The 13,201-nt window shown below is 44.4% G+C and overlaps 1 protein-coding gene across 1 annotated transcript in view; it reads right to left on the bottom strand.

The window, feature by feature from the left end:
- Window positions 1-13,201, bottom strand: part of LOC146860906 (mucin-5B-like) — an 814,361-nt gene that overhangs the window by 211,420 nt on the left and 589,740 nt on the right. The window contains exons 18-19 of the mRNA XM_085644901.1: window positions 11,822-11,922; window positions 5,702-5,853 (exon numbers count right to left, since the gene is read on the bottom strand). Of these exons, the coding sequence (XP_085501027.1) occupies window positions 5,702-5,853; window positions 11,822-11,922 (253 nt within the window). The remainder of the gene's footprint in view (window positions 1-5,701; window positions 5,854-11,821; window positions 11,923-13,201) is intronic.

Genomic DNA, 13,201 nt, shown 5'->3' with positions numbered 1-13,201 from the left:
CAACATATGTAAAGCAAATCTTTCATCTTTTTCCAAAAATCACTAATATTTGTATTGTAATGTTTAGTTAAGGAAGTCACACAATGGAATTTTTAATAGCAGATTTTAATATTGTAGGGGCTCATTTATGAGCCCCTGCGTCACTTTTGCGCCACCGGTGCGTCACTTTTTGTGACGCACCAATGGCGTAAAACATGCGACATGATGCGCCATATTTACAAAGTGACTCATCTACCTAGATGCGTCACTTTGTAAACCCCTGCGCTACATTATACCTGCGTCAGGTATAATGTATGCAGGGTGGGCGTTCCCACGTAAGTAAGCATAGTAGAAGTGACGCAGTGAAATCGACGAGATTTCACTGCGCCACTTCTAGGGTGCAAATGCGTCAATATCTTACGCCTGCCTCACAGCAGGCGTAAGACTGACGCAGGCCCTTTCACATGGGGCTTGCCCCATGTGAAAGGACACATTGCTGGAGTTACGTCACTTTTGTGACGCACTCCAGCAATGCGTCACTTTTGCGCCTACAGATACGTCAGAAATACTGACGTATCTGTGACTCCTTGCGACATGATGCGTCATACTGTAAATATGACGCATCATTGGAGTCGCAGGGAGGGCGCAGTGAAAAGTGACGCATCACTGTTTTCACGCAGTGATGCGTCACTTTTCATAAATGAGGCCCAAAATGTTTAATAGAGTTTCAATTAAAAAAATCACTGTGAGCCTTTCTTTTACGGTAGTGCTTAATATTGCTTTTTGTGGGCTGGAAAATGTTAATTGAAAGGATTGTATTGCTTTTTTTTCATTAAATAAAACTAACAATGTTTCTGAGTCTGTCTTTTAACATTTTTCAACCCACAAACTGCAGTCATTAAAAACAACCACAAGAAAGCTTCACACTCTAGCTAAAGGGCATAGAGATCCAACTAAGAGTGAATCAAAGAAAATATAATATGTTCTCCTGCGGTCATGGATTTATCGACACATGAGACTTACAGTTTTTTTTCTGGTGCTAGGGGGTTGCTGTACATCCTGCAGCTCCCCCACCCCCCAATATTACAAAAACTTCTTGGTAGTGCCCATGCCCCTTCTAGGGACAACCCCAATCTAAAAAGAAAAAATATATAAATAGCCCTTGTAGGGCATTGTGGGGAGGCTCCTTCAAGGAGCAGTTAATAATAAATGAGCTGCTCTTGCTGCTCATTTAATATTCACTATTTTTGAAGACTATATATTCATGTAGGTACTCCGATGCCCACCCTAGACACTCATATGTGTAATTATTGTTTGGGGACGCCTGGGGGAGCCCCAGGGGCCCCAAAGCGCTAGTGGCTCCCCAGCTATCACACATTGTGAATGCCAGAGGGAGCCCATATTGTTTTTATTAAGTCAGTGCTTTGGTGTTCACCCTGGGGGGCGCCCACACTGCATGGGTTGTTGGGGGCTGAAGGTGGAACTGCACAGCCCCATCCAGATCCCCGTGAGGGAGCAAGCCACTCTTTTTGGTGGTGAGTGCACTAGTGCTCACTCGGGCACTATGATACTCTGTTTGGGGCTGCGGTGAGAAACTCCAGGGCCCCACATTCCCAGCTGACTCCCAATGCATGAGCCAGCCACTGTTTTTGTAGTTGAGTACCCACCAGGGCAGCCAGAATTAAATTCTGTTGAGGGTGGGGGGAGCCCCAGGAACACCGCAGCACCAGCTGGCTCCCCTTGCACATGCCAGCAATTTATTTTTGTTGGTGGGTGACCCTGCCCCCACACGGGGTACCCACAATGCAGGGGTTGTTTAAGGCTGTGGGGGAAGATTTAAGGACTCTGCAGCTCCAGCCGCCTCCCCAGTCAGCACCATACTGGCACCTATCCTTTGCTACAGTATTTATTTACTGCTCCCTCCAGGTGGGAGCAAGCCTGAGTTTCTCACTTCAAAAAGTGTGGGCATGGTATGCCTGCACTCTCCTACACCGAGAACCTATTTCCGATTATAGGCTATCAGGGGCACTGTGTAATGTGCCCCAGAGAATTGGATCCCCAAAGTGAATACTGGCATGGGGAAGAGGGCGCGCAGCTCCCTCCCCATTTTGTTTCCAAAATGTCCCCATTTTTAATTTAGAAATTGGCCCCAGGTATGGGCTCCCGGGGTCCAAAAGTGGCTTGAGGAGAAGGGCTGCATGCCTCTCTCCCCTTTATTTAGTTTTTGGCCACTGGGAATGTGTTCCCTGGGGTCCGCTGGAGGCAGAGTAGGGGGTCAAATGCCCCACACCCTTTAATTTGTTTTCAGCCACAGGGGATGGGGTCACCAGGGCTGCATGCTCCCCTCTCCCCTAATTTGCATTTGCCCCTGAGGGATGGAGTTCCCGGGGCCCAAGAATGTTTTGGAGAGAGGAGACACACTCTTGCGCCCTTCCTCAAATATTTTGAAAATATGCCCCCGGGACCTGACCTACCCTGGGGTTATTAAAAATTAAAATAAAAAACAACCTCAGCTGGAGTTGGGATTTTTTATTTTGTTTTGCCGCAAGCCTGTGGGAGGCTTGCTGGATGTTTTTTTTTTTCAAATTGCCTTTGAAATTTATTCTCATGTTACAGCCAGCCAATCAGAGTGTTCACTCCCTTGGGAGTGTACTCCCAAAGTGAGAAGATCCAAGGGAAAAAAGCCCCCAGATCAATTAGAAGCCTCTACTTTTTGAAGTTGTACTTGCAGGAGTCTAGCAAGAGTACCTCAATCTACCAACCTGATAGACAAGTATTTTTTAACCTTAGCGGGGACACACCAGTGGGTGTAACCAGGCGCTCTACAAATGTAGAAATATATTTCAAAAATACTGAAGGAACTTATATGAAATCATGAAAAACATGCTTTCTTCTCCAAGATCTAACTTTAGACCAAATTTAGTGTTATTTAGTTTAGCAGTTTTTGCAGTATCGCATCCCAAATACGTCTATGGACACATGTGCACAAACTCCATGATTGTCATTTGTGATCCCTATTACAATCCTGCAGACGCCTAGAGAAAACCTGGTGAAACCTGAAAAACACAGAAGCACGGAACGACTATAAGAGCGCCCTGAAGGAATACCACCAGCGTATAAGAGACACCAAACGGACCGTCATGAGAAACAAAGTCCAGGCTAACGTGACCAATGCCAAGGAACTGTTCAACATCATACAGCAGTTCGCAAAACCCACCTGCGAAGCCACGGATGTCACACCCTCCAAGGAACTCTGCGACAAGCTCAGCTCCTACTTCCATCTTAAGATCAAGGCCCTCTACAACGACTTCAGCAAACTGACGACGAACAGCACCCCCGTACCCACTGCCGCCGATAAACCAACCATCACAGCCTGGGATCCCGCTACTGTCGAACTCATCACAGCGACCATGAAGAAAACCCACTCCTGGAGCCCCAACGGACCCCTGACCACCACACATCTTCCAGAGAGCCGCCACCATCATCGCACACGAACTAGGACGCACCATCAACGCCTCCCTCAGATCAGGCATCTGCCCAGACGTCTGGAAATGGGCGGAGGTAGAACCCTCCTCAAGAAATCATCAGCCGACCCAACGGACCTGAAAAACTAACGGCCCATCTCTCTCCTCCCTTTTGCAGCCAAAGTCACCGAAAGACTCGTAAGCGCCCAGCTGGCCGCATTCATAGAAAAGAACTCCATCCTGGACGCCTCCCAGTCTGGATTCTGCAGTAACCACAGCAACGAGACTGCCCTGCTCACCGCCACTGAGGACATCCGCATGCTACTTGACCAGGGACACACCATGGCCCTTATCCTCCTAGACCTCTCTGCAGCCTTTGACACCGTTTCACATCGCACTCTCACAGCCAGACTGAATGACGTGGGAATACAAGGAGCCACCCTCGAATGGATCCAATCCTTCTTCTCCGACAGAACCCAGAGGATCCGACTCCCTCCCTTCCTCGCCAAACCAATGGAAATCAACTGTGGAGTACCCCAGGAATCATCACTCAGCCACACGCTCTTCAACCTCTACATGACCCCCCTCGCAGCCATCGTCAGACAGCATGGGCTCAGCATCGTTTTCTACGCTGACGACACCCAGCTCATCCTCTCGCTCACAAAGAATATCGAAGACACCAGACTCTGTTTCCAGGAAGGTATGAAGAACGTGGCAGCCTGGATGAAGGACAGCTGCCTGTAGCTAAACTCAGAGAAGACCAAGGTCCTCATCCTCGGTCCCTGCACCCCCCACCTGGGACAACACCTGGTGGCTCACCGCCCTCGGGAGCCCACCCACCCTACAGACCACGCTCAGAACCTCGGCATCATCCTGGACTCCTCCCTATCCATGAACCGCCTGATCAACGCCGTCGCCTCCACTAGCTTCAACTGCCTTTGCATCCTCCGTAAGATTTTCAAGTGGATCCCCCCAACTGCAGAAGGACCTTCACCCACGCACTCATTACCAGCAGACTTGACTACAGCAACGCCCTCTATGCCGGAATCAAATAAACTCTTCTGCACAGACTCCAGACCATCCAGAACACAGCAGCCAGACTCGTCCTTGGGACACCGCGCCATGAACACATGACCCAACACCTACGAGGCCTCCACTGGCTCCCCGTCGAGAAGAGGGTCACCTTGAAACTCCTCACCCACGCCTACAAATCCCTCCACAACATCGGACCCAAATACCTCAACGAGAGAGTATCCTTCCACGTACCCAAGAGGAAACTCCGCTCCGCAGACCTTGCCCTGGCTGAGGTCCCTTGCATCCGCAACAACAGAACCAGCAGGAGAGCCTTCTCCTACATCGCAGCCAAAACCTGGAACGAGCTCCCTGTGAACATCAGATGCTCCCCGACCCTGAACATGTTCAGGAAGGATCTCAAGACCTGGCTCTTTGACTGATCCGGAGCCGTCCCCCCCTCCTCTGCACCTTGAAACCCTCAAGGGTGAGTAGCGCGCCATATAAACCCCCTGATTGATTGATTGAATTCACTTCTCGAGATTCCACTGCTATCCTCCCACTAGTCTGCACCATGTGGACAACCCGTGTTACACTCCAGTGAAGATAACACTCACATCTACCTCTATTCTTCTTGACTTCAAGACTTCTTTACTACTATTGAAGACCTGAGAGAATTTCAACAGAGAACAACTCAATATCTTCAAAACGGAGGTGATGATTCTTTAACCCAATAATTTGATTTAGCTTCAATATCACTAGCGCCACTACCCTTTTTGGACACCCTTCAATATTTGCTAAATCAGTAAAAAACCTTGTTGACCTTTTAGACACTGACCGAGTCATGAAGTCACAGATCAGCTCTAGCACATATTATTTATTTTTTGTCGCATCTGCACAAGCAGAGGAACCGAGGCAAAAGGTTGCACCTTCCTGTAATGGGCACAATGGCGAATTGTAATATTAGATAATGCCAATGTCCTACTTTCAGGCCCAACTTGAACATCACATGAAACTCATCTGAATTATGCAATATGCAGCTGAAAGACTGTCTGTCAGTCTAAAAAGAGATCATTACACATATGCCTCTATTGCGCAGTATCACACTCTATTTACTTTAATATAACCAACAGAAACCGTTACTACTCTAGGTATGCAACAAACAGCTACCAGCAAAGAAAGATGTTGAAGCTAAAGTAAATCCCCCCTTCCTCTAAAGCCTTCACTTGTTGTGTAATGCACCATACCACGTGTTGCAGCCGACGGTGATGTTTTCTCCAGGCTGGTAGGCCTTTCCGTTACGCATGCACGGGCACTGGTCCTCGGTGATGCAGCCGCCATTGCCGTCACTCAGGAGGCCATCCGGACAAACACAGCCAGAGACGCATTGTTTGCTGTACTGCATCGGTGGAAAGAAGGTCAGTTTTACATTGCAAGATGGGAGGGAAAATGCATTAGGCATCTCAGGAATAATGCAATTGTAACCAAATCAACGAATTCATAAAATCTATGCATTCTTTAAAATTGAGAGTTTCCTGTATGTGTACCGACTCCGTTTCAGAGTCTTAAAAACATTTCTTCCACTACCTCAAAAGACACCTGAACACCACTATAAATTAATGCATTACTTAATTTTAACTAGGCATTTATTTACTTTGCAGAATATCAGCTTTCATCCCTGTTACTCATTCTGCAGTACTGGATAGATGTTGCAGAGAGTGCCCACTTCGGTCCCACATTTTATACAGATGGTGATGCAGGTCTACAGCAGAGAGGCCCTTCTAGTCCAATTTAGGTGCGCCCAGAGTGGGCTAGCAGCTGTGGCTAGTCTCTTCTTCAGTAGATGGGATGTCCTACGTGCTGCACGAATAATGCCTGATTAAAGAAGTTTGTTTTAATACGTTATTAAATAGACATGGTGCTTCAGGTCTGGGCTTAAAGATTCCATTAGATTCTGTCTGTATTATTTACATTCCTCTGCCAACTGGTCACATCCAGTTGACTCTGATTTGGGAGTATAGGAGTGTTTATTATTTAAAACATTTGAAGCTATGATCATAAAATCTTTTAAGACTCTGGCAAGTGTTTCAAATGTGCTTCGTATCTGCTTCTATGAGCCAGTTCAGGTTTTTGCAAGCCGGCCAGGATGTGAGATGATATCTTCAGGTTCCATCTGAGCCTAACTGCTGGATTTGCTGTTCTTCTTGGGTAGCTTTCCTTGGAGTAATCCATATATTTATTTAGAACAGTTCAGTCAGAAACAGCATGAAGGCCCTTTTAGTGTAATGCAGTCTTTCCTGTGACTGACAGGAGGACATTCTCAGCATCTTAAATTGATAGTTGATGTTCATGAAGACGCTGAGATCTGCTTAACAAAGTTCAGTTCTGGGTTAAACCACATTGTAAGGTATTTTAAGGCTAGAGCAGATAGATTTCAGTCTCTATGGTCAAGTAAACGATTCCTCATCCTTGAGTCCCCGGAGCACAACTATGCTGGTCGCTGTGTTATTCAAGTACAACCAACTCAGTTTCATCCAGTGCGTCGTTTGTAGCTTGTGATTTATTTGCTGCGTCTTCAGGTTGTTATCTTGTCAGATGTGGAGCTGGATAGTATATGCATAGATTTGGAATCAGTATTGCAATATTGAAATGCACACCACTTTTCGAGCATTAATGCTTTTCTGCTTACTATCATTCCAAATTGTAACCCAGGGGTGCAACTGGTGTGTGCTCTTGCAGTGTGTGCCCCTGGGGCACAATGGTATTACGGAGGGGACGCAGACACTTGTGTATCCTCTTGTGCAATAATGATAGCACAGGCACACTTGTTGTGAATCACAAGAGGGCAGAGAGAATCACTCTGCCTCTGCACTGAGCTTCTATTATGAACATGGGTGCAGAAGCAAAAGAAGCTTGCTAAAAGTGTGCCACAAAAATGGGCACTCTTCTAGTGTGCCTCCTGAAGGCAGTCCTCTGAAGGGCAGAAATGGGGTCCCATGCACTGCCCAGACATCCATCTGCAGACAGGTGCGGTCACTTACTGCACCCACCTGCAAGGGGAATGCTAACCCCTTTTAAAAGTACAGGTTGGTTGACACCTACACTGTGAAACACAGAGCACCTTCTAAACAGCTGCTCTGTATTTCAGTTGCAAGCTCTGCCCTGGGGGCAGCATGAGAGCACATACTTTGTAATACACTGCATTGTGTCTTTTTCCACCAGCACACCTTTGGAAAGGTGTGCAATGTTTCAAATAGGGAGAGTGCACCATGTTCATATTATGACTCCTAGTGTAAAAATACCTTTTAAATGAAATATATTTTCCAAGGTTCTTCCTTTAAATCACAACATCCAATCGGCCGTTAAACATTACCGATGCTGTCATTCAATTCTTAGGTGTTTGCCTATGCATTATCATGTCGGGTCCAACAGCAATCCTTTTTGTTGGCTGGTAGTTACTTTTCCTCATCAGATTTTTAGACAGAACAAGAGAGAGAAAAACTTAAAAATGGGAAATGAAATATCTATCATATGTGTCATTAACTGGATTTCACCGTCATGTCAAAGTCAATTGTCCTACCGGTTTTCAGCGGTGCAGTTTTAATGTTTGTATGCATAAGCAAATTTGTATGAAGACCAAAATAATTTTGTCTTCGATTATACCATCTCTACTGGATCAATCAATCAATCAATCAGTCGTGGTTCTTGTGAAGTGCGACTACTCATCCTTGAGGGTCTCAAGGCCCTGAGGGGGCAGGGGAGCCAGGTCTTACAGTCCTTCTGAATTGAGACAGCAATGGTGATTGACTGATATTTAGAGGCAGGGAGTTCCAGGTCTTCTCAGTGAGGTGAGAGAAGGATCTTCCTCTAGCCATGGTCTTATGGATCTGTAGGACGGTGGCTAGGCGAGTTGGGCGGAGCGGAGATATCTGGTATCTGGTGGGAGTGTAGAAGGTAAGGTGGTGGTTGAGGTATGCAGGCCCAGCATTGTAGTGGGCTTTGTCCCTGTGCAGGAGGAGCTTGAAGGTAGTTCTTTTGTTGTTAGTTAGCTAGGGAAAGTTTCTCCATTGACCGTGGATGTGGCATGGTGGGGAATGTTTAGGATGAGTCTGGAGTTTGTGAATGGTGCCGGTGTAGAGTGCATTACTGTACTCAACTCTGCTGCTGACAAGCACACAGGGTACCATTTTCCCGGACTCTGTGGGGATCCCCTGAAGATCTTCTGACGCAGGTGGAGCGTGCGGAAACAGGAGGCCTAGACAGCGTTGATTTGGTGGTTCTTAGAGAGAGTGGAGTTCAGGATGGGGGTGAGCTGTGAGTGAAAGGGGGATTCCAAGCACTACAGGCCACCAGGAGTCATCCCAAGCAGTGGGTAAGAAGCCCAGGAAGAGGATGAGCTTGAGGCAGCTGTCCTTCAACCAAGTGGTTACTACCTTCATACGGTTGTGGAAGTTTCTCTCGATGACTCTGGGTTTGTATGTGAGATAGAGAATCAGCTAAGTGTCGTCGGCCTAGGAGTTGATGTTGAGTCCATGGCTTCTGATAATGGCTGTAAGCGGGGCCATGTAGATGTTGAAGAATGTGTTCTGTGTAGAATGGGTTAAGTCTGACTCTCTGCATTTGCCCGATGAGAAAGGAGCAGGTCCAATCTAGGACGTTGTCATGGGTGCCAGCGTCATAAAGTCTTGTGCAGAGGGTTAAGTCAGAGACAGTTTCGAAGGCGGCTGAGAAGTCGAGGAGAATGAGGGCTGCAGTCTCACCTTGATCGAGAAGGGTGTAGATGTCGTCTGTAGCGGCGAGGAGAGTGGTCTCTGTGCTGTGGTTACTTTTGAAGCCGGACTGGGAGGAGTCCAGGATGTGGCTTGTTTCAATGAATTCAGAGAGTTGGGCATTGATGGCTTTCTCGATCACTTTAGCAGGTAAGGGAAGCAGAGAGATGGGTCTGTATTTCTTGAGGTCCGTTGGGTCGGCAGAGGGTTTCTTCAGCGGGTGGTTTGATCTCTGCGTGTTTCCAGTCTTCTGGGAAGGTGGCAGTCTCGATGGAGCAGTTGATTGTCCAGCAGAGCTCAGGGAGTGGATGCTCTTCATGATCCTGAGGTTGTCGTCAGAGGTGTGGATGGTCTATTGGGATGAATAGACTTTAGATCTGTCTGTGAGCCATCTAATCTATAGATGAGTGTAGCGATTTATGCTATAACACTCTGAGGACCTCAGTGATTAGGAGATTTCAGGGCACTAGTGGTGCTTGGGAAGCTAATCAGCATGGATGCATCCTTGTAGTGCAATGACTGGTCTATTCAACCATGAGGTTTATTATCTGTTTCATAATCATTGACAGAGGTGGAAGCTGACTCCAAAGACGTTTCAGACTGAGGGAGACTCCTTTCAAAACCGGGCAGATGGAGAAAAAGCACTGCTCTGGTCAATCCCCAAATCTGGGTTGTGCTTTATTACCCAAGATAATAGACAAGGTACCTCATTATAGTGAGCCCCCTCTCATTGGATGCCTTTTTCAGCTTTTGGATTTTGACTTGAAACTCTCACAATATCAAGAAGAAACTGACTGCCTTGATAACAGAGACGCTATCTTTGTTTTTGACCTTGACAAATTCCCTTTTGTTGCTAAGCATCAAGTTTTAAAACTCAGGTTGATCTCTAAACAGCAATGATCTTTGCAAGATTGACCCATTTGTATCTTCATGCCATCTAGTGGTTCATTTGAAAAAACATTCAAAAGTTTTGAAAATATATATGTATCGGCTGAAGCCATGATAATTGATTGTGATCGAGACTCCCAAATGTCATAAATATGCAAGTTTCTGACAGCTATGTTTCTTAATATATTAGCAAAGTGACAACAGAGACTACCAAGATAAGGTTGCAGTGAAACTCCTATGATGAAGAATATTTCGGCAACGCATAATGTTTTCTTCTCTTAGCTAATCTGCACTAACAGGTTCCAAACACCTGGGTCATTCTGGATGATTTTGCCAAATTTGTTGATGATAGGTTAGGTGGGTTATAATCAGGAACAGCAAACGATTTAAGTTTCTCAGTAAAATGTTTCCTGTTCAAACATTAGAATAGGTTTTTAGTAGCAGCAATGCACCACCCTCAGCATCTCTGAGGTCTTACTGATGTCTACGATGAACAATAACCATCCACTTAATGGCTTAAGAGAATACAAGAGAAAATAATGTCCTTATTTAAACTTTGACAGATTTGTGATATCTACCAAACTGTGGGAATGTCACGTCTGCCCTCTCCAGAGTGCACAGAGGCCCTACAGACTCTAAATAAAAGAGGACGGGGCATGTTATCAAGAAATCTTTCGCCACTTTAGCGAAAAAAGTGGCGATTTTTCATCGCACTATCAACAAGAACATGCTAACATGCTTTAGTGCTTGTTTTCTTGAGATAGCTGCTGTTTTTTTTTTTGCTTTGCATGTCAGCATTATTTATTGCTAATGACATGCAAAGTAGGCATTCCTCACTAATACTACATGAAAACAGTCGCACTATTAACAAATGGGGCACCGGACCCGCAAAGCGATTGAAAAAGCCGCGCTAACCGCGGTTATCGCAGGAATTTAACACCTGTTTCAAAGTTGACTTAACCATCTTTTGTATTGGAGGTGGATTGTGTGGTTAAGTTCACACTTACCTATTAGTAAGCTTTTCATTAGGGCTTACTAATTATCGCTTGATCTCTCATGCTATTGGTGCTTGTCGCCGTCTATCACTGGATTTGACATCGCCTCTGATCAAAGCGTTGCTAAATCACCGCTTACACGGCGATGTCAACCAGTGATAGACGGCGATAAAAGAAAACACGCTAAGCGCGATTTGCAATTATTATCGCATTCGGTTGATAATATGCCCCGACATCTCCACTTTTTCGTAGTGTAAGAGTGACTGAGAGATCCAGACAAATCTTGAGGGAACTGATGAAAAATGTTTCTCAAGCCACTGCTTGATGATGCAGACATTTGTTAAAGTGGTGAATCTAAGACTATAAATGCTGGACCAGAGGTCTACTCTGCAGGTAATTCAATTTCCTTTTCTAGTACGTAGGATTTGAACCTCTGCCTTTAATAGACTAGAGATACCCCTAAAATATATGAGTGCCAGCAGAAGCAATTATTTCCATAAAGCCGAGGATCAGCAGAGTAAATCCAAACTGTTACAGCGTAAGCATTATCATATAAGCAGTGCCTCACAGTACTGAATAGGCAGAATGAAAGGGTGTAAATGGTTTACAGCAAAAGGTGTTTAGAAAAGGTCATTGAAAAATATTGTTAGAATATAGTATGTCACGAAAATGTCACCAGGTTAAGCACAGAGCCCAGAATAGTCCTACTACTTACACATTTTGCATTTTGAGTGGTGCAACTCTTTTGACATTCTGTTCCAACAGCATTAGAACCTTCAGAAGCACAGTCATAGAACTGCATTGGGTAATTGCACACTGTTGGAGAAATTATACAACATAGGTTTCTAAGATTAACAAAGGCATGCACAAAAAAGAACGTTTCATTCTGGCAAACAGAATATCCCACACGTGCCAGTCATCTACCTATCTTTAATAATTTACGCAGAGTAAGGGTCACATAAAAGGAACACACAAATGAGCCGCTAACCAGAATTCAGTTGCTGACGACTTTAAAAACCAGGATAAAGAAATTGGAGAGAAAGAATTCAACAGAAAGAAGCACATCATATCAATGTGTAACTAGTGATTTTTGGGGATGTACCATAAACCTGTCCTTTTGATGTTTCGTTTCGCTTATCATCATTCGCAAATCAGCATCTGTTTACAAATGCATTAATCTCTGCTTTATGTTCACTACCATCAGTAACAATTCATGCTATGTTTCGTTCCTGCCCTTATGTATGACATTTCAATTTGGGAAGCTCATATCAAACAAATAAAATAATTAAATAAAACTAGCAAATCATACACCCAGAGTCGTTAAAGAGCAAAGCATGATAATGTGCCAAGTCGGTGTTATAACAATCAATCCAGAAATCAATGCATGAATTAGTCAAACCACAATTATGAAGAGAATAATGAGTCAATAAAACTATTCCCTAACCATCTCATCAACAGCAATAATGAGCATACCTCAGTAAACGAATGAGGCCTAAATATCACACTTCCACATTGAATCAGGTATTGTCCATTTAAGTGATCAATCAAGCATTCTGTTCTGCTTTTATTCATTGATGATTATTGTACTTTTCGTTGACCAACATGATATCATTCAAACAAATGTTTGAAAATGATAAAATATGCACAGGCACAGTTTTCAGGCAGCATTTGTAATGGCGAGTGTATTGTTCGCTAGCGGTTCTGGAAAAAATAAATCCTGAAAGAAATCTTTTTCTCAGTTGAACAGTAGTTCCAGGATGTGGAATCATATTATTATTATTATTATTATTACTACTATTATTGTTATCATTATTATTATTATCGTTATTTTTGTAATTATTATTGTAGTTGTTGCTTTTATGAGAAGGTGCAAACTTTTCAAATCTATTCTGAAATTAAAAGCCAACTACTCAAATACAACTGTACAGAGACTAACAAACACATTCCTTCTGCCTTCTGTACATTTACCATCATTAACCATTCTCAGGACTTTCTCTTTAAGATATTTACAAATATGAGGAATTGATATCCTGAAGTACTATTCCAATACTTATATATACCATTAACCAAAAAGTACGTTCATAAATGGACAAAT

Source organism: Triturus cristatus, chromosome 3_1 (assembly GCF_964204655.1).
Source record: "Triturus cristatus chromosome 3_1, aTriCri1.1, whole genome shotgun sequence".
In the NCBI taxonomy this organism is placed as follows: Eukaryota; Metazoa; Chordata; class Amphibia; order Caudata; family Salamandridae; genus Triturus; species Triturus cristatus.
Note: the sequence above shows the minus strand (reverse complement) of the source record. Positions and strands in the feature narration are given on the sequence as shown.